The sequence below is a fragment of the Acromyrmex echinatior genome, chromosome 13, assembly GCF_024713525.1.
Source record: "Acromyrmex echinatior isolate Ae372 chromosome 13, ASM2471352v2, whole genome shotgun sequence".
NCBI lineage: Eukaryota > Metazoa > Arthropoda > Insecta > Hymenoptera > Formicidae > Acromyrmex > Acromyrmex echinatior.
This window is the reverse complement of record NC_141864.1, coordinates 10,411,169-10,431,854: the sequence shown is the minus strand read 5'-3', so window position 1 is coordinate 10,431,854 and position 20,686 is coordinate 10,411,169. Positions and strand designations below refer to the sequence as shown.

The window sequence follows — 20,686 nt, the reverse complement described above, 5'->3', positions numbered from 1 at the left end:
AAGTGGGAAACCTCTCTCTCCTTTCCTCCCTCGGCTCGTGCGCTCGTGCGCTCGTGCGTTCGTGCGCGTGTGCGCTCAAGGTGGCACGAACGCGCTTTTTCTCACGATGCAAATCGAACAACCGATACTTCTTTTTTTTCTTTCCTTCTTTTCTCGCTTGGGCCGATAATGGCTTCGTCCTTCGTGCGAATGATCGCGGCGAGTCATCCATGGCACCGCAAAGGATCTAGGATCTAGGTGAGCGCGTAACGAGTCCCCGGGTCCGACCCACCCCACTATATCGACACCGAGGATCGGACCTCACACTGTTTACCTCACCTGCGAATTTACGTCGTTCGCGATTGGCAGGGAAAAAACTCTTTTTCCGCATCTCTCCCCCTTGGATCTTTGACGCGCGAGCGCTAGCAAAAACAATCCGCTGGGGGATATATAAGTGATGTGACAGGATACTCAAGATGTAGTCAGTCCACAGTACCGACAAGAGATCGCAAGCACTTGGAGCAACATGTTTAAGCTGGTGAGTGAAGTACTTGTGGCACTCGAGGTGGACGAATGCTGGCGAAACTTTTCTCCCGAAGAGTGTATAGGTAGATAGCCACCCGCGGTTTTCCCGGATAACGCAGGGTTTAGTAGCTGTCTCTTATATGAAACATAACTTCGTATAATTGTCGGAGTTTTTAAAAATAGATTCTTTAAGTGTAAGGAGAAATGTTGAGGAATATATATCGCGCAAGATGTACAAACGTTTGTATTTCGAAAATTGTCATTTCGACATTTATTCCCTGTGAAAATTGTTATCCTCTTACAACTTTGCTTTTATCTAGAGAATAGACTTATCTAAAGCTATACAGAGAGAGAGAGAGAGAAAGAGAAAGAGACAGTCGACTCGCAATATCGTGAGAAATGCTTGGACGTAACATTTGCTGCGAACTTTACTTGCTGCCGCGGGCACGATTTTATCGCGCTGGAATACGCTTGTTTCATTCATATGATATGCGTTTGAAATCATCCTGAATATGCGTAAATAAGGCCGAAGGCTATGTGCGACAACGCAAACTGGCCGTTTCAAACCTTCGTACCGTCATTTAGGATAATCTCGCATAGAAATGTCTACTGTCATAAGCAATTGGCGACAAAATGCTCTCGATCGAGAAATTCGCTCTTCTGATTCCTCTCATATTTATACATTGCATTTGTCTTCTACATTTATACATCTACATGATTTTTTTGCTGAAATATCTAAAAATTTAATTAATTATAGATAAAGATAATTTTGTTTGAACTATCAAAATATAATACTTATATATAGGATTTTCAAACTGATTACTAGTATGTTAAAACTTTTTGCAGCATTAATTATGTTTTGTTGATCCAACAAAATTATTTTCAAATTTGTAACTACTTCATTTTTAACTACTTCAGCAAATTTATTCCTTTTGTATATATTTCCTAAGTTTTTATAATTTTTTTGAAGATCGAGACTTGAGAGAAAATTATCAAATCGTGTGTATTTGACATGTAATTTTTGTTCCTAAAGATAAATTAAATATCTTCCATATTCTATATTAATTCTACCATTCGACTGTGAAAGCTTACCCTACTCAACTCATAATTCTCCATGGGATGTCCCTAAAATGTTTCTCGGAGAATTGTTCTGTGTTACGTATCTTCATAAATATATTTTATATTATTTTAATAAATTTCTGCAGATAGATCACGTTCGAATTTAGTTGCGATCTTGATTCCGCGAATGATTCCTGAATTGCACGATGTTAAGTCCTATATCAAGTCTCGCGTTTCAAATTCCGTTGCAATTTATATATAAAAGCAACTTTAAACATGAGGAACATTCTTGACGCATTTCTACATTTTACCGCAGATCGTTCTTCTCGCCACTGTCGCCTACGCATCGGCCGAAGGCCTATACTCCGGATATGGAGGACTTTACGGCTATGGCGGTTACGGCTATGGTGGCTATGGCGGCTATGGCTTAGGTCATGGAGTGGCGTCGATCTCACCATACGTGCATGCTCCAGTTGCGACCAGCTACGCCAATACATACAAGGTAAGGTAAAGTAAGCTCTCGAATGGTTCGGCATGTAACTAAACCCTACGACACGCGAAGGGAAGGATTATCACCGTACCGGCGCAGCTTCGTATGGTCAGGGCAACCGGAGGAAAATTCCGGTTTCACTCGTTGTAATCCATAAACGAGCTCTCGTGCAAAATGAATTCAGTAGAAATAAGGTTTTGCATTATTATTTTGGTAAAATAACGCTCTCGGATGAGGTAAAAAAAAATGGAATAATTACCGAGCACATTTTAAGGGAGAATTAAAATTTTTAATGAAATTTTAATTTATATATGGCTATGTGAAACAAAATAACAGACGAGATGTAATTCTCTTTTTCGTCTTCAGGTCGCGGTAGCTCCACCTATCACTAAGTATATTGCACCTGCCGTCACAAAAGTGGCGTACGCCGCACCTATCACGAAGGTAGCCTACGCTCCAACTTATTCTGCGCCATCAGTAAGCTATGGCCATTATGGATACACGATTCCGCCATCGGTCACCTACGTTCACAGCGGTCTTGGATATGGTGGATATGGTCATGGTCTTGGATACGGTGGATATGGTCTCAATAATTATGGCTACGGACTCGGCTATGGTCATGGTTATGGATATGGTGGATACTACCATTAAGTGGGATCAAATCAAAGTCTCGAGGAATAAATGCCTTTCTTCGACAAGTTTGATTGTAAATGGCTGGAGACGCAGCTTACCGTACTGCCAAAAACATTGTCATCGGCTTTGTACTTGATGTTCATAATATATATTTTCATACTTTACGTCGCCTCTATTTCTTATAGCGTATTCAACAGCGATCCGAATCGCTGTTAGTATTGAAAGACGGAGCAAAGATATCCAGAGATCTTCCTACGTTCATTTTTAACAATATAGATTAACTTTAATTTACTTCTTGTCTTCTTCTAGTTTTAAGAATTAGAAAAAGATAGAGCAAATTAATCCAAGGTTAACCTATATTGATAGAAATGGGTCTTAGTCTCTTAGATATCCTTTAAGACTGTGGCACAGTCACAAAAAAACTTGAGCAGTAATACATAAGCAATAAGCGAATAAACATTTTAGATTTGCTATTACTCACTGCTTTTCTATGTGCTGTTATAGCTTTAGTTGCGTAAAGAACTGTTAAAAAGGAATATTTTAGAATATCTTTCAGACGTTTCTAGGTCATCTGGCTAATTATACAAATCAGCTTTGGTATTATGCGTACATGCTAAAATTCTTCGACGTTACATATTATCTTATCGTTATTAATTTTCGATTTCGCGGTTGTTGCGATTTCAATAGCTCGTTCCACCGACCTCTCGAGACGTACCATCGCTGATCGGTATCGGTCCGTATCGCGTATCTTACACCCGCAAAGATCCGTCACGTCTGACCGGGGACGCGGTTGTTAAAGGCTTTTATACATTCAATCTTAGACCATCCATCCATCCATTCGTGCATCCAGCAGAGCGTAAGAGCGTTGCGTAAGGTGAGAAGGAGGTGTTGAGCAGCGTGTATACGAGCGCAATGAAGAAGCGAGGTTTAAGAGTAGATCAAGGCTAAGGCGAGGCACCCGCAAACTTTGTTTATCAGACCGATCAGACCGTTTTGGTCCTTTTACTTCAGCGTAAAATTTCTCGATTTTATATAATAACGCGCGCTTTATGTAATACATGTACTCGCTTCGTTAAAGTCGCGTCTTATCTCCTCAATATTTGATTGCACGTTTTGATAAGCGCCTTATTACTCGATACGGTAGATTGCTAAAGGTTTCTTAAGTGGGCCTCTAAATTTGTACAGGTTGGTAAAATTATTAAATTAATATAGCAAGTAATATCAAAATCGAATCTATCTATAAGAACTCGAAATCGGTATATAAGTTAAATTAGACGCTTGATTAAGATAATCTTCAGTTTATTTCAATTCTTGTTGACAAAAAAATATCAATTTCAATGTGTCAAAGATAACATTCTCAGTCTTAATGAAAGCAAGCTGATGATTAATTAAATTGATGCATAATGTAGATACACACGCAACCTGTTTGCAAAGCTATTCTATTTCTTTAAAGTCAACAGTTCTGTCCAAGGTAGATTGATAAAGAAGATATTCAGTAAATTATGTGCGTTCTCGTTTCACAAGAATTTCATTTGCATGTCACGAATACCGAGCGTCCCAGAATCACTGAACGCTCTGTCAATCATTTTTTGTGTTAAATTTACACTCGTGTTTGCCTTTTTAACATTACACATTTTTTTTACAACTTGAGCCTTGAATCTTGAATTAAAATTCCGTCGGAGTGAAATCCACTTAAAATTAATCGAAAAACGTGATTTTGTTGTTATCCCCTCGACGCTCAATTTGCGTGAAACGTTTCGTTTCTTTACACGCTGATTATTCGAAAACTGTTAACACTTTAATATTCTCCAGAGTGGAAAATGGACTTAATGGAAGTTAGTCGGAGAATGTACGGTGAAAAGGGCACTGTGATTGTGAGTTGCGTGCGCAACTTGTACATTAATCGACATGCGCTACCTGCGCTTTTCGTTTGTTCTTCATCATGCTCAAGAGTACGGTGGCGAAATTGGCAAAATATTACGACGTTACGAGTTCGGACAGTAGACAGTCGGTCATTTATTTATTTACTTTCTTACTTATCGTTGCACGCAATCGTGCTCCAGATTTATTGGAGCAGGGTCGACGCCTCACGGACTCCACCCATGCCCATGCACGACTCGTTTTCGTGCGTCGGCGAGAGAACTCAAGAAATGCACGCGTATCAACGTTGTCTTCAAGGTGAAACGCTCCGGAAAACGAAAATGGATTTCCACCCGTAGCGACCGTGGAAAAATCAAACGTATGCGCGATTGTGACCGCGCTCCATTTTTTCCGGAGCCGGTCGGAAGTCGCGGTACTTCCTTATTTATCGCGATACTAATCAATCTTAATTAAACGACTGCAATTGCTGTAAATACGTGGAATCAAATGAAAACATTATTGCGAATAATATGAAATTGTTAAATTTAAACGTCAAATTATACCCAATTTTAGTTAGTTGTTCCAATTATTTTTCTAGGTCGTCACTGTTCCTATTTGTCCTATTCAATACATCATTAATTTAACTAAAAATCAATCATGGAGTTAAACAATTGATCTCAAGAAAATGTATTAAATTTAACTCAAATGAAGTTTATTGATTACCAAGTGTATACGTTAACATGCACGTTATTTACTTTAAAACTAACAGAATTGATGAATGAATTGATTTACATTTTAGTATGTACATAAAAGTTAAAAGTAATAAAACGTTATTTAACTCAAAGAATTGATTGCTCTTTTGACAATGGAGGACTTCTTTCTAACAATGGAGGATAATTAAAGAAGGGCAAGGTAAAATCCCAGATGTTTCTCGGTTATATTTTTGCAATGAAGAAGATGTAGTGATATATTGTGATATATAATATATATATATATATATATATATCACAATAAAAATAAATGAAAAACTTTCATATCACATGGTTCTCTGTTCAGTATTTCAAATGCATTTTAAAACATGCGCTAACGCTAAATTTGTTTGTTGAGAGATCATAGTCTATTGCAACGTGAAGCGTAATCTTTCCATCAACACTGCATCAGTACGTTATAATTAATGCCTCGCGCGTCTCCTATTGTAAAGCGAGTATAAACGCAACATCGTAACATCGCGTAGCCATATCAATCCTATCGCGTGAGCGTGAATATAGACGCGCTGTCAATTACTATGTCGGTCATAGTTTGTATACAGCTTGTAATAAGAGCGCGCGCGCTGTCGACGTTGCGTAATAATAAAGTGCCGTGGCCGAGTTTATTTTGGGATCGCAAAGCAGGCGACTTTGAGCGACGTTCCCTATGAATGATGGGCGTTGTTGCGTATAGCAAAGTTATGCGATTCGCCTCGGGAAGGTCGCGACTTTCTACGGCGAATTCGCCTCGTCGACCTCGCGAATTCGATATGCGTAATTTACGAACGTGAGCTATCTTTTCACTAGGAAACGCATAAATATTTATTTACTAAATTTATTTTCGACCAAATATCTAGCTGAGTGTATTTGGAAACGCGATACGACGGATAAAAGTATTTGCATATTCCTTCCCTCTCTCTTGGAATAATATTACATTTTTTGGTGTGCAAAGTGTTTCTGTTAAATTGCGTTGTATTTATACTGATGTATTAAACAAAGCACTCTTTGTAGTTTGTCTCTTCTATAGAGAATATATACTGAGAAAAATTGGGTGTGCGAATATTTTTTGTATCCATTTTATATTGTAGCCGATTAATGATAATAGATATATCGAAAAAGGATATATATATAAAACAAACATCGCTTTACATCGCTTTACATCGATGTACCAAAAATATTCCGATAAACTTTAGATCCACTCGCCGTTGGATTGGCGCGATCTGCCGAATGACGATATTAATTTACGTAAAACGGCCGAGAGGCCTCCTGATTTATTTACGAACGCATTTAGCTTTGCGCGTTCGACGCAAGCCGTCATTAAAATATTCTCTTTGAAGCCTAAGTACTCGAAGAGGATTACTTTCTGCTCGACGAAATACATATCTCATTTCGAACGTGTCAACGTCCGCTGTTATCGCGGCAGGATCGGCGGGGTGTACCACGCACAGACATCGCACAATAAAAACAAGCGACAATTAAATGAAATATCAATTTATTTTTACCCCTGCATGTGCATGTAAGTATAAAAAAAAAAATTATATATGTATTATTTTCCTCTCTGTCGAGAAAAAAAGATATCCAGACAATATTATCGCTCGAGCGATAGAAGATTGGGCCTTGTCGTGCTCTCAAGGAAAGTCGTGGTCCTGCAGGTCCACCTCACGATGTAAAAAGACAAGGTGTATCAGTCATCCCGAGAATGCGCAGTAGAAATATGAATTTGGATCGAAATTTGATCGGTGTTTTCCAGTATTGCTATCGCCATTACGCGCAGTGACACACCTGTACATTCTTACATCATGGAGTCCACCTTAGAATTAGTGGATGTAGCTGACAGCAGGTGCGGCGTAGGCGAGGTGCGCATTGTGCGCGGTGTATGCGAACGGAGCGGAGTAAGTCAGCGGTGCTGCGTGCGCGGCGTAGGCGAGAGGAGCAGCCGCGTGGACGCCGTGGACGATGGATGCGGGATGCGCCGAGTACGCGACAGCGGGTGCCGACGCCAGGTAACCGGGAGCGGGCGCCGCGGCGACGCAGGCGACGAGCAGGGCGAGAAGAGCGGTGCACTTGTACATGATGACGAAGTGGAGGAAGGTCGCTGGGGCAACAAGACTTGAGACTTTCTTGCGAAGATTGTCCGAGTTGTCACTACTCGACTACTGATACCGAAATCTCTCCCGCGATACTTTTTTATAGGACCCAAAACCTCCCCTCTTATGCGAAAACAGAACTGGTTTCCTATAACTCCCATCCTTGTGATCTAGAAGTGCCTGTCAAGGTCTTCCGAATTCAGTGAGATTTCGCAGTACTAGAGATTTGGATCGCTTTGGGAGGGGACCGGACGCGAACAGGACGAGCCATTCGACGATATTTGAGTGATGGATAAATTGAATAATCGCATGAGATATTATTATAGTATAATAATATTATAGTCGGTACAATATATACCAATTCCTCTCTTTTTTTCAGGGAAAATAACCTACCAAATGTAAAATTGATAATTGTAACAATTGGTCTACCGCATGTAAATAATTACATAACGTCAGAAACGAACATGCGCTATACCACAATTATCAATTCATCAATTTAATAATATATTAAATACTTGTATATTGTATATATACAAGTATTTAATATAAACGAATGCATTATAAATTTTAGTCACGGAAAAGCGATCCGTGAAATTTTAACATGCTACAGCGATATTCGTTGTAATTTGTCAATTAACGATGAAAGTACGAAACGAGGATGATGGTTGCATCTTGCGTAAAATAACGCATATTTTATTCCACACGCATATTCCATTGCGTAGAAAAGCAGGTCGGTAGTCGAGACGTTACGTCTAACCGGTTGTCACCGAAATCGTTGCGATTTTCGTCAGTGCGAGCTGTCACGAATTGTCATTGTTGATGCATGATTGTGCAAGGAACGGAGCAAATGCACAGGACAGAGATAAGGATATGCAACCAACGCATGCATACGTTTGCTCATATGACACGTTGTATGCGAAATGCGTCGTGCGAAATTGTGTAAGTCGAGCATCTACTTTCGCGACTCGTGTCACAATGCCTCTCGCCACCGATTCTGGTTTCCCACCACCCATCAGTTTTGGACAGCGTTACATACGTGGGCGTGACTATCGTTCGATCTCCGCGTTATTCGATAATTAATTCGATCATTTATTATTAAGTCAGGTATAAATATAGAAGGAGAAGTTGAAAGAAAAAAGACGTAAAAGGTAGAAATAATAAATTTTCGAGGAAATTTTTTTCAGGAAATTACAAAAGAATGATTTTCAAAGCGAATATTTTTCTAAGAGAAAGATTAATCTATAAACTTAATAGAAATACGTATTTAAGTAACAAATAAATTAAAAAGTTACTAGAGAAAAACTTTCTTCTCAATTATTTAATCCTCTCAATTATTTTCTCAATTATTTAATCCAGAAAAAAGTTAATCTTTCGTAGATTGTTCTTGAATAATTGCAGACACAGAAGTTGGAAGTTTTTAAAAAAACTTTTCAGATGAACGAGTTTTAAACAAAACTTTGAGGAAAAAAAGTTATGCATACAAGTTTGTCGTATAAGTTTGTTAGAACAACGTATGCGTGTTTCGTGGAACAAAACCGTCCGATCGCTGCGTCTCCGCACCCGAGAGAGAAACCCGCGAGCAAGGCGACCCGGCTCGTAAATCGTTGCAATTCATAAGCATTAAAATGGGGTAAAGTACAAAGAGGAAGAGAAGCATTGCCTTCTAAATGACCAAAGTCAGGGCAAACAACCTGGAAGCATCCTTTACATGAACAGGTTAACGATTTTAACTGAGACCACGCCGATCTAACGGCTGTCAAGGCTACTTTAATTGTTTAAATATTATTAACGAGCTGCATCTCAAATGTAATGACTTGCAAGCGACAAGAAAGCCAAGTTTAATAATAAAATTATCTGTATGTTCTACAGTCGACGTTATCAATTAAGCGGCTATTATGGTCACGTCTCCATACGTCAAGAATTAATCGAGGAAGTGACAAGCTGTTCCAAACGCCATTATTGCCCGAGGCAATTCGAACAACTCGTATTTTGGGCCTGTCGGCTGGTCCGAAAGCTAATATGTACACGCAATAAATCGCTTGATAATTACGTGTGATTGTTCCGGATTCTGCTCGAGAGTTTGATGTCGATAGTCGAGGCTATGTCATTGAACCTCTCCATTCAGGCATCATGTATTCGCAAACAAAGAAAGCCCGGAGATAAGGCCACCAACAATCATGGTCGCCCTTTCGAGTATTTCCCGCGTCCTTCTCGAAGAAACAAAACGATGATGGACACCATCGAGGCTACGTCACGTGAGGGTACCAGCGAAATCTGCGAGATACGAGGCGGTGAAGGGTCTGCGTTGAGGCCACGAACGATCACAGAGGCAGTCCTTGGCAGTGCTCCTCCAACAAGTGGTCAGCGCAACAAAAAAAAAGAAAAGAAAAGAAAAGAAAAGAAAAGGAAAAAAAAACGAGCAATGGCGGTATCAGAGCGACGAGAGGAAGGCGGCAACAGGAACCTGTGGCCGGGACCGGGTGGTCCGTGAGAGATGGGTGGGAGAGGTCAGCCCCGACGAATATAAGGGGTCCTAGATGCCGTGTTCAGGCATCATTCGCTCTTCAGTGCTCTGCCGAAGTACGAAGCAACAACCTCAATCACCATGTACAAGATCGTCGCTCTCTTTGCCCTGGTGGCCTGCGTCGCGGCTGCACCCGGCTACTTGTCGCCCGCTCTCCACGCAGCGCCGGTAGTCGCAGCTCCGGTAGCGGTCGCCCATACCCTCCCGGTCGCCACCAGCTACGCCAATACCTACAAGGTGTCCGTGAAGAGCCCACTTGTGGCCACTGCTCCACTCGCCTATACCGCGCCGATCTTGAAGACTGCCCCAGTCGTCGCCGCCGCACCGGTCGTCGCTGCCGCCCCCGCCGTCGCCGTCGCCCACGCCGCACCACTCGCCTACGCTGCCCATCACCCCGTCGTCCTTCATTAAGGGAGAATCGTCCACTATAATTAACCATCTTTAGCCCATCTCTCAAGACAATCTCTTCACAAGCCGACAATGAAGACGTCCTTCATCATCCAACTTGGACGCGTAACGATTCGTCGGAACGACCGACCGAATTATCGATCAGATTATCGATCAACCAGGCACTTTGACTAAACTTGTATCAGCCTGTCCTGACACGGTTGAACGACCGATCGCTACGATTAATCAATAAAGTTGCCATTTCTGCCTTTAAATGAATGTGTTTCTCTATGTGTTTAGTCCTTATTGACACCTTCAACTTGTTAGAGAACGTATCAGCGCTATTTCGCTTAACTTATCTTTATATTTCGGATATTACCTCGTAATCTCTCCTCTCGAATTCTTCTTTGCTTCTCGTTAGATTCTTAGAATAGTCTCGTCGAACGATATCACATGTTATTGTCGAACTGCGAGCGGGTTATCGAATTCTACTTCATTGCGTCCTCACGGCGCTGTACCTAAAGAACTAATTCCTCCGTATCACGTACCACTGGGAACTTATCGGGGATCGCAGATTTTTCCTCGCACAGTCTCGAAGAACCCAAGTTTCCGTCTCGCACGGACGATCGGCAAACAACGGAGCGTCGTGATCACGGGGTGATCTCGTTCTTATAATTTCTTTTATTTCAGCACACAACGCCACGCCCGCATGGAGTCCACCTACGTTGCGTTCTACCTATCCGTTTACGTGAGGCTTTTCGCAAAATAGGATTTGGAACGACTCGATGAAAACTGTTTACCGACTTGGCGATCAACGGTTGTTTGAGTTTCGGCTTTGGCCCCCGCTCGTCCTCCGTCATGGCACTCGCGAAGCGAAACTTTACCGCGCGCCGTCGGGTCACGTATTGAATATATTTACAGGGAACATACAAACCCGTCCATGCACTTTTCACGAATCTAACTTAGTAAATTCTTTACGGGAGCTTTAAAAAAGTCCCCGTGAGAAGGAAGGGTAAGTTTGGCGAATTATTCAATATCGCACCTACGGTTTCGCGAAGGAAAACTGTAGATAGTGTCTATACATATGTCGCTGCATACGTATTGAATGTGTCGAATCCAGAAAAAAACTCCAAGTATTTTATGTTAGAAGATAGTTGTGCTAAAATAAAATTTTGAATTGAAAATAATATCTTTACGAATGTAAGTTTTGATTGAGGAGAAATAAATATTTAAATATTACTTTACAAAATTCACTCATTTTGTCTTGATAGAATATAGTTAGGTGTTTTTTAAACGATTCATAAAAATGACTTAAGAAAGAAAAGGTTCATTTTAATCTTATTTTAATTGTTTTGCTTTTTCAATCGTGACACATTATCTTTTGTCGAAATCGTCGTCCTTGATGCCATACATGAAGTAGAAATTGATAAATGAGATCATTAAGATTAAGCGCGTTTTCGACCGTAATTTCGCGTTCGAGTGCTTTTTGTTGCATCTCCGAGGAGTACCACTTCTCCTTGCGTCTATGGCGTAATGTGCTTATTGTTATCAAGAGGCGAGGAGTAAAAGTAAAGTCTCAAGATCGCAAAGCCCCTTTGTTCGATCGTCAAGTGTACCCCACAAGCTCGACGACGATGACAAAAAGCTTAACGCTTCCAGAACCAACAGCTGACAAAAAAGTAATCCATATATCCTTCATCACTTTCGATTTTCATATAACGTCGCTAATCTATTTCACAATTCTGCTGTCGTGATTAATAGTTATCATATCTTAATATTTTCGAGTCACATTTCTCTCTAATATTCATATTACATATTTTAATTTTAAATTATAATTCCTATTTGTTGATAAGGAGATCTTTAAAATATGAAAGACGTTGTCCTAAAATAAAATTTTCAAAGTTCAAGGGAATATCTCTCTCTTGGCCTCTCCCGATAATTCTTAATATTTTATGCGAACAAGAAATACGTTCACGAGAATGTATTTTACACGCGTACATATTTTCAGACAAGAACGTGCCTTCGGCGCATTGAATATTCCTCGACACATCCTATACACTGGCAGGGCGTTGAATTCTTGCATAGACCTTGAAGGTTTCTCGAAGATCACGGAAGCACTCTCCTATATAAGCATGCGTAGATCCGCGTGCGTGCAGATCAGTCCCAGGTTCTGATCCAAAAGTAGTGAAAATCCATCGTCATGTTTAGACTGGTAAGATCGACGATTCTTAACATTATTTAGCAACTAAGGCGGAAAATTTATTGCCTCTGAATAGTAAAGCAATTGACAATCGTCGAGATTAATTAAAAATAATTATATTATGTATATATACATTTAACAGGTGTCTTATCTTGAAACTAATCAGTTATCATTTTTAAACGCATATACATATATAGGGGATAAAAAATAATGTAAAGATGATCGGAAAGATTTGTATATCATTTAATAAATGTTTATAAAAATGTCAAAGCCTTAATCTTAGTGATTTATATTTTGCGAAATGCTAAATTCTTAATAATACATTAGTATTTTTTTTATCAAAAAAAAATGTTAAATAAAATTTTTTTTAAATATACTCATTAAGAATTTTAGCATTTCGAAAATATACATACATTATTGAGATCAGTAATTTGACACACATTTTTATAAATATTTATTAAGTGCATGATATAAATATGTCCAATTATTGTTATTTTATATGTAAATAAAACTGTCAGATGTCTTATTAAAAAATGTATTTTATTTTTTCCTACTTCCCGTGCGCGTTTCAAAATGACAGCTGATTAGTTTCAACTTCTCATAAAACAACCTATAAATATATATATATATATATACATATATAATTATTTTTAATATTTTATAAATATATTAATATAAACATAAATATTAATAACGAATAACAAACTTAACGAATTAAAGCTAATCGAACTGGCAATCATTATTCCTAGCACATTTTGACAACAGAACATCCAATTTTCTGATCTACCGAGAATGTAAAGACTCTCTGAGAATGTAAAGACGGTTGGAAAATATTGACACCGCCGGCATCCTATTCTTTCCAAAATCATCTTGAGGAGGTTTCATATCCGCGGCAAACGTTCTCTTTCGTAGGTGGTTATTTCCGTCCTGGCAAGCATCGCCACGGTGCAATGTGGAACTATTCTCACGCCTGTTATTGGCAAGCTCGTTTCTGAGAAGGTCGTCGAGGCGCACAGCAGCAACGTGGTGCATCCATCAGCGTCGCTGGTGGCCGCGGCTTCACCCGCGCTGCTGAGATACGCGGATGTCGCTCTGGTACAGCAACCAGTCGCCGAGATTGTGCAACCGGTGGCGAAGACCTCGTTGGTTGCCGAGAAGACGATAGAGGCCCATGGACACCAAGTAATCCACGACGCGCGTCCGTTGATCGCAGTGGCAAAACCTCTGGCAGCCGTCGAATCGCACGTTGCAGTACCCGCGATTGCCACTCGCGAAATAGCTTACACGGCACCGTATTATTCACCATATTATTCGGCGTATCCCCATCAGCTGATTGCCGAGAAAATTGTATCCAATTACGGGCATACCATTCAACACGCATAAATAATCACCGGCCGAAGTATTGTATCAAAACATAAAATAATAACTCTAAGGAGCACGCATGGATTTACAAAATGAAACCTATGACGAATTTAAAAATACGATCTCCGTTTGAGGACATTTTATTAAAGAAGGTTAAATTATCTTCAAATGGAACATTCGTCAATTATGAGTTTTATAAATTTAAAGAGACAGGTGGATCCCTGTTGTGCTCGTTAAAGAAAGGACCATCTTTTAGTCTTTGCTCGCAGTCGGAAAACCACTCACCCGAAACTATCATCATTCTCGATCACTTTCGCGGCGGCATTGTCTTCGTAGATTACTCTAAGAACTATCCCAAGTTCGAGAACCATGTCGTTCGCGTGACTTAACAAAACGAATCGAAACTGGCAGTCTTTAGCTTGGGAAAGAGGCCGGTCGATCACGTTTGTCAACATTTATAAAAAAAAAAAAAAAGATTGTATTGCACATACTCGATGTAAATTCCTCAATAAATTTTCATGCATTTCATATTCCAGACACACATATATTTAACAAATCCAAGAAATAAAGTATTCAACTCGTCGTACAAAAGTTATTCCCTTCTGTGTCCAAACTATTTGTCGTTTATACAATAATTTCTGTATTTTTATTATATTTGCGTTACTAATATTTTCTCAACAAGTGCGAGATTCGCGCTCGTAAATTGCATAGATCTGCATCGTCTTGTCAACGAGTTCGCCACTCGATCAATGATACATATCTGTAACTCGATATAAATTGCCCGACGCGCGATTGCCTTCGAAGGTATATGCACGCTTGGATCCTCAAGGTCTTGGGTGAATGAACTGCGAGTACTGCTAATGGCCTCGGTATCCCTTGTCTACGGTGCGTCGAATGGCCGAATGGCGTTGTAAAGCATCGCCGGATCGCGCTTGTATCCAAAGAGACGCGCGTAGTCGAGTCTCGAGTCGCGTTAGCCTATCGAACCTTCTCGCGTCTCCCTTTCTTAAATCACGCTCGTCCCACACTGACACTGAGAAGAAATGCATACGTGCACGCGTATACTCGCTGAAGAAAATACCAACGGGAGAATTGCAGCGAAAACGTACGTGCTGCGTCCGAGGGACGTGGATCGATAATTGAAAAATGCGAAGTCGAAGGGCTCTTGCGCTAGGATTGTTTCTTCGAAAGAGGAAGAAATAGAAATGGGAGGTAATGGAAGAGAGGAACGTTCCTCGGGACTCAAGCATTATTCTTATCGATGTACTGTTCTGTCGTGCGCGTTTTATCCGTTGTATATTTAACGAAACGTAATGCGGACGGAAGGAAATCTGCAATTTAATTTTTGTTAAGAAGATATACTGAGGATTTAGATTATTAAGCATCTTTTTGGATGAAAGTAGTGTTATTTCTTTCGTTGTAACTAATTTATGATATATATTCTTTTATGCGCAAATATTTATAATAATCTTCCGTTACCTTCTCTTGCAAAGCAGTCATTTAAAATGATAAAAAATCTACAGGATTTTCTTGCAAAAAATCTAGACTACATGGAAAGAACAGAAAGTTTTGCTAAAGTATTTAAAAATTTAGCTGAATTAGAAAATAATTTTGTTGGGCTATCAGAATAATTTGTAAAGTGTTCAAGCTTCCAGATAGTACATAATATTTATAAAATATTTACAAAATATTTGCAAATATTCATTAGACTTATTTTTAATATTTTTGTGGTCTTAAATTGCACAATCATAAATATTTATTATAAATATTATGAAATACTTATTGTAAATATTGCGGAAAATACTTAATAAAACATTATCTATAATTCAAGTAAAAAAATACTTACCAGAAGTATTTATTTATATTTATCAAAAATATTATATAAAATATCTGGTCTATATCTTAATAATATTTCAAATAAAGCTTTAAAAAATATGAATAAAGTATGAATAAAGTATTTACATAACATTTAAAAACATAAATAGTATTTACTATAAATATTCTGTGTAGTCTGAGAGATTGTTAAAATGTGTTACATTTAAGCGTTCCATATAATTATTTTGATGATTCAACCAAATTATTTTCAGATCTATATTTAGCTAAATTTTTAAATACTTCAGCAAAATCATTCTTTCCATGTAATTAAATGTTTAGATATTTCAGCAAAATCTTCCGTAGAATTCTTTCCACATCAATTATTTCCGAGTTCAACTAATTGAATTCTCGTTTCCTTATAAATATATTATGAATGGACAACCCCACACACACATAAAGTTACTTCAGAAGTAGAATGTAATGCATGGTCGATGCATCCTAGAACAAGGATGCGTCATATTGCAACTATAGCCTTGTCCGTCCCTGAGACCGGGGAGGAATGCGGTGGTACGGCAGTTAGGAACTTTTGTAGTACCGGACGAGTCTACTTTTTTACGGCATCCCTTGAGACTTCTATAAGTACGAGGAGACCAAGCTGGCGCGCGCATTTATACGAAGTATCGTTCCCGAGTGCATCCGCGCAGAATCCTTGCCCGAAGTCGTCATGTTGCGATTCGTAAGTAAATCTGGCATTCCGTGAAGAGTGCAAAGTGCATCCGCAAATGAATTTAAAAATCGTAACGAAATACGCAATAATAATTTCTGCGCTTTTACTCCGCTATTGTGATCTCCAACGTCTCGGAAATCGTTGCAATTTGCATTTATTCCCCGAAAGTGTAACGCGATTATTCACCATCGCCCTAGGAGGTGTCTTCTCGCGCAACGATATTTACCTCACGTAGACTCATTCGCTTCACGCGGTTCAACGGTTACTTATATTCACCGACGTGCTCCGCGCGCTGAAGTTTTCCAATTTAAATAACGAGCGAGCTTTTCCTTTATGACGATTACTTGCAGATCCTGCTCGCCACTCTCGTCGGCCTTGCGTGGTCCGCGCCAGCGCCGGCACCCAGACCACTCACCCTCGTCTCCGAGTTGAAAACTCCGGCGTCAACCGCCAAACTCACACCGCTGGTCGCGCCAATCGCGCCAATCGCTACACCAGTTATCGCACCGGTTTCCCGTCTCGCCTATGCCGCACCCGTTCTTTCACAGGTAGATACAAAAATATAAATTAATTCCTAAAGACTCCTTAATCATACATAAAAAGTATATAACAGGGCAATAGGAGTGTCAAGTATGGTAATTCTGCGCAAACCAATATGGTTGACAAAACAACTTTATTAATAATTAATTCGCTTACATGTTTCGACTCACTTTTGAGCCATCCTCAGAGACAATATGATGTTGTAATTACAAAAAATTTGTTTACAAATTTATTTACTAATTCATTTCAATGAGCCATTCTCCACTTATTAACGGAAATTATAATATAAAAATATAAACAATTATAATAAACAATCTAAAATGTGTTAAATGATTAAAAGGTAAATTTGTGTTGGAAGCAAAAACGATTTATTGTCAAATAATAGAAGAATAGAATAACTTACTAAAATAAAAATTCACCATATCGCAAACACTTAAATTCTATCGGTTTAGTCAAAAACTTTTAATACATCAATCAGTATATATTCTTTGTTATATTAAGAAATTAAATTAAATTATTAAAAATTCAGTTTTGGTTTTAATGCTCGTCTGGATTACAATTAATATCAGAGTTTTTTTCTCTTCTTTTTTCCTTTTCTTTGCGATTAACGTTTTAGATATATTAAAAGTTATTCATTAATTTCAACATACACTGATTCGTTAAATGATTAAAGACTGGTTTTTGACTAAACCGATAGAATTTAAGTGTTTGCGATATGGTGAATTTTTGTAAGCTATCTTCTATTATTTTACAATAAATCGTTTTTGTTTCCAACAAATTTAATCATTTTAATATATTTCAGATTGTTATTAAAGTTTGTCTTTATATTATAGTTTCCGTTAATAGGTGGAGGTGGCTCACTCAAATAAATTATGTAAAAGTTTGTAAAAAAATTTTTTGTAATTATAATATCATATTGTCTCTGAGGATGACTCAAAGGTGAGTCGAAATATGTAAGGATTAATTATTAATAAAGTTGTTTTGTTAACCGTATTGGTTTGCACAAGAATTATTGTGCTTGACTCCTATTGTTCTGTTTTATCCAATCATTTTAGATACAAAAAGTCCAAGTGCATATCTTGGCGTTCGAAAAGCAACTTACGCGCCGCAAAAACGTTCGATTTCTAAATCATCCATCGAACCAGGAGTGGGTTACTGATATAGCTTCAATTCAAGAATCGAATGTTTGTGAATTTACATTTAAAGAGTCGATTTTTAAATTTATATACTTATAAAACTTTTTTCTTTATTTTAAAACTTTTTTCTTACCAAGATAATATAAGAAAAAAAGTTAAAGATGAGTAAAAGCGAAGAGTGCTATAAAATATTAAATAAAATCTAATGTGTTCAATACATTAAAACTAGTTTCAACTTTACAAAGTGTTCTTCGCATATAAATTACAAGAATTAAAATTCCATTATATTTGACAAGTCATAATTTTGATTTTAAAATTATAATGTCGAAAGATAAAAGAAGTTGCGAGTAATCATAAAAAAATTGACAAAATGAAAAAATTAAAATGACAAAATAATCCATAATCTGCTGCCGCGCTTTTATATTCTGAAGCCTTTTCATTATTCCAATTAATATAAAAAAAGAACGCAAATCTTTAATTATATTTTTCGATTGCTCAACATTAAATTACAAAGAAATGCGGTAGATCAAGATATAATTTTCACATGGATCGGTGAGAATAAAAAAGGAAAAGAAAAGAAAATTTTTTCTGTTTCAAAGCTTATCGTTTTCTGTGATCAAATTGCGTTGGAAAATCAAAATACAATTTTTTATCGTTTTTCGTTATTACTAGGTATCGCCATACGCTTATTATTCTGCACCGATCGCGGAGATCCCGTCGAGTTACTCGATCGAGCAACATGGGTACCATATTACCTACTGACCGCAAAAATCATCAGACCGGTAGCCGTCGACCTCAGTAAAGCTCGTGTGGAAGTATGCGTAGCAGCTCGCAGCTTGTCTCCTCATCGATAATCATCTTCTATCGTGTAATCTCATCCACGCAAAAAAAAAAGAACTTGGTGAAAGTCGACGTGTTTATTTTCTAATCCCTTATTTCCATCCCCTGTACCTCCCTCAACAACCTCGAAGAAATTACATAGTCATAGCCGATCCTCTTTATCGTTCTTCAGGTTCTTCTCGAGAACGAATTATTAAGAATTTTTCTCTCTTAAAAAATTCATATAATTTTGCGTTATATTATATACATTTTAAAGCTTTAATCTTAACACGCATGAAGGCAAAGTTATTACCTTCGCGTGAAGTTATTATCTTATGTTATATTCGCTGCATCGAATTCATTTGCATTCCGGCGTAGAAAGAAGAAAACGTAGAAGGATATTCGAATTTGGGTCAAGACAATTCACGCGCGGTTTAGCGTGGCACGATCCACGACCCACGACACGAAATTCCCAGTGTTACGAAAGGCCGCGGAAAATCCCTGTTACGTAATGACGCAGTGCGTGGCCTGTGAAAGGAAATCGACATCATTGCGATCCTCGTTGTGATCATCGATACGTGACAAGAAAAGAAAAGTAGGTCCCGTTGAGGATTTCAGTTCCCATTTTAATTCACTCTCTACGGGAGCCAAAGCAACAAAAATTGAAAATGTTTATGCGAAAATTCTTCCGAAATCGTGTAATTTCCACGTGGCGAGAAACTATGGATATTCGATTGGATGAAAAAACTCCCGAGACCCAAAACGGATGAGTTCATTGACACGCTCCCTTGCAATACACGCGCGAGTACTTTCTCCCGGATCCTACGAGAGCCTAAATATTTATGGGATACATCTACCTCTGCATTTAAGCCCTAGCAGCCACATTTTTTTATGCTACTTTTTATACTATCGTAATCTTTCTGATCAATGGCCGTAATACTCATTTCCTCGTAACGAGACAAAAGCGTCGCTTGTCGAAGTGCGCCTCTTTACTTTCTACCGAGAGTGAAAATCATTATATTGGACTCGATGATCCATGAAGTCAAGGTCGATGCACCTCACGACCGGCATGACCATGAAAAGAAAGTATCCGGTTTGATATAGTTGCTCGAGTGTAATCATTTATTTTGGGAGTTGCGACATGAAAGACTCGTAAGAAGAATCTTTCTACATAATCATGAATGCCAACAACACGGTTACAACTATTTAAATTAGAGTATAAATCGATTAAAGGAATCAATATTATAATATCGTCAAATGGATTATTGCGAAAACAATCTAGGCTGATGACCGTAAATTTATAGATCTCTTCGGAGAATACAGTTGCAACACCAATATCAAAGTTTCCTCGAATTTTAGACAAATTTATTTGCGAGATAACCCCGACCCAAATAAAAGGTAATTTTATTGACGACAAGTATAAAATGACGTAAAGCATAATTATGTAAGGCATAATTCATTCATCAAATATTCATTAAATAATAAACGACAACAGTTCTGCATTTGTATTCGTATATATATGTTCCTGTCTCTTACATAATGCCAACTCTATAAAAAAAAACCCACTTGGTGTTCTCCAGGAATTGTGTGGCAAACTAATTATACGAAAGATCATGCAAGTTGACTTCTTCGTATCTGATGGTCTTTTACATTCGCGGTCGTCTCTTTGTTTTCGGAAAAAATTTAAATTAATTTATGTAGAGAATATTGAAATTAGTATTGTTTATACACTTCTTCAATTAGAAAATGCATAAGAGTGATCAAAAATATCTTCATTCGATTCTTGTTATATATTTT

The 20,686-nt window shown here is 38.3% G+C and overlaps 4 protein-coding genes across 4 annotated transcripts; all 4 read left to right on the top strand.

Annotated features, from left to right (window-relative positions):
* The first annotated feature begins 401 nt into the window (after positions 1-401).
* Positions 402-2,850, top strand: LOC105146105 (uncharacterized). The gene is made up of 3 exons (XM_011056160.2): positions 402-517; positions 1,880-2,065; positions 2,420-2,850. Exons 1-3 carry the CDS (start codon positions 506-508, stop codon positions 2,702-2,704), a joined length of 483 nt encoding a protein of 160 aa, XP_011054462.1. The 5' UTR covers positions 402-505; the 3' UTR covers positions 2,705-2,850.
* Positions 2,851-9,909: 7,059 nt separating this feature from the next.
* Positions 9,910-10,565, top strand: LOC105146106 (uncharacterized). The gene has a single exon (XM_011056161.2). It carries the CDS (start codon positions 9,985-9,987, stop codon positions 10,312-10,314), a length of 330 nt encoding a protein of 109 aa, XP_011054463.1. The 5' UTR covers positions 9,910-9,984; the 3' UTR covers positions 10,315-10,565.
* A 1,843-nt stretch (positions 10,566-12,408) lies between these two features.
* On the top strand, positions 12,409-14,380 carry LOC105146107 (uncharacterized). Its single transcript, XM_011056162.2, has 2 exons — positions 12,409-12,502; positions 13,403-14,380. Exons 1-2 carry the CDS (start codon positions 12,491-12,493, stop codon positions 13,871-13,873), a joined length of 483 nt encoding a protein of 160 aa, XP_011054464.1. The 5' UTR covers positions 12,409-12,490; the 3' UTR covers positions 13,874-14,380.
* Positions 14,381-16,261: 1,881 nt separating this feature from the next.
* On the top strand, positions 16,262-18,977 carry LOC105146108 (uncharacterized). Its single transcript, XM_011056163.2, has 3 exons — positions 16,262-16,403; positions 16,745-16,942; positions 18,743-18,977. The coding sequence occupies exons 1-3, from the start codon at positions 16,392-16,394 to the stop codon at positions 18,830-18,832; spliced, it is 300 nt and encodes a 99-aa protein (XP_011054465.2). The 5' UTR covers positions 16,262-16,391; the 3' UTR covers positions 18,833-18,977.
* Positions 18,978-20,686: the final 1,709 nt, after the last annotated feature.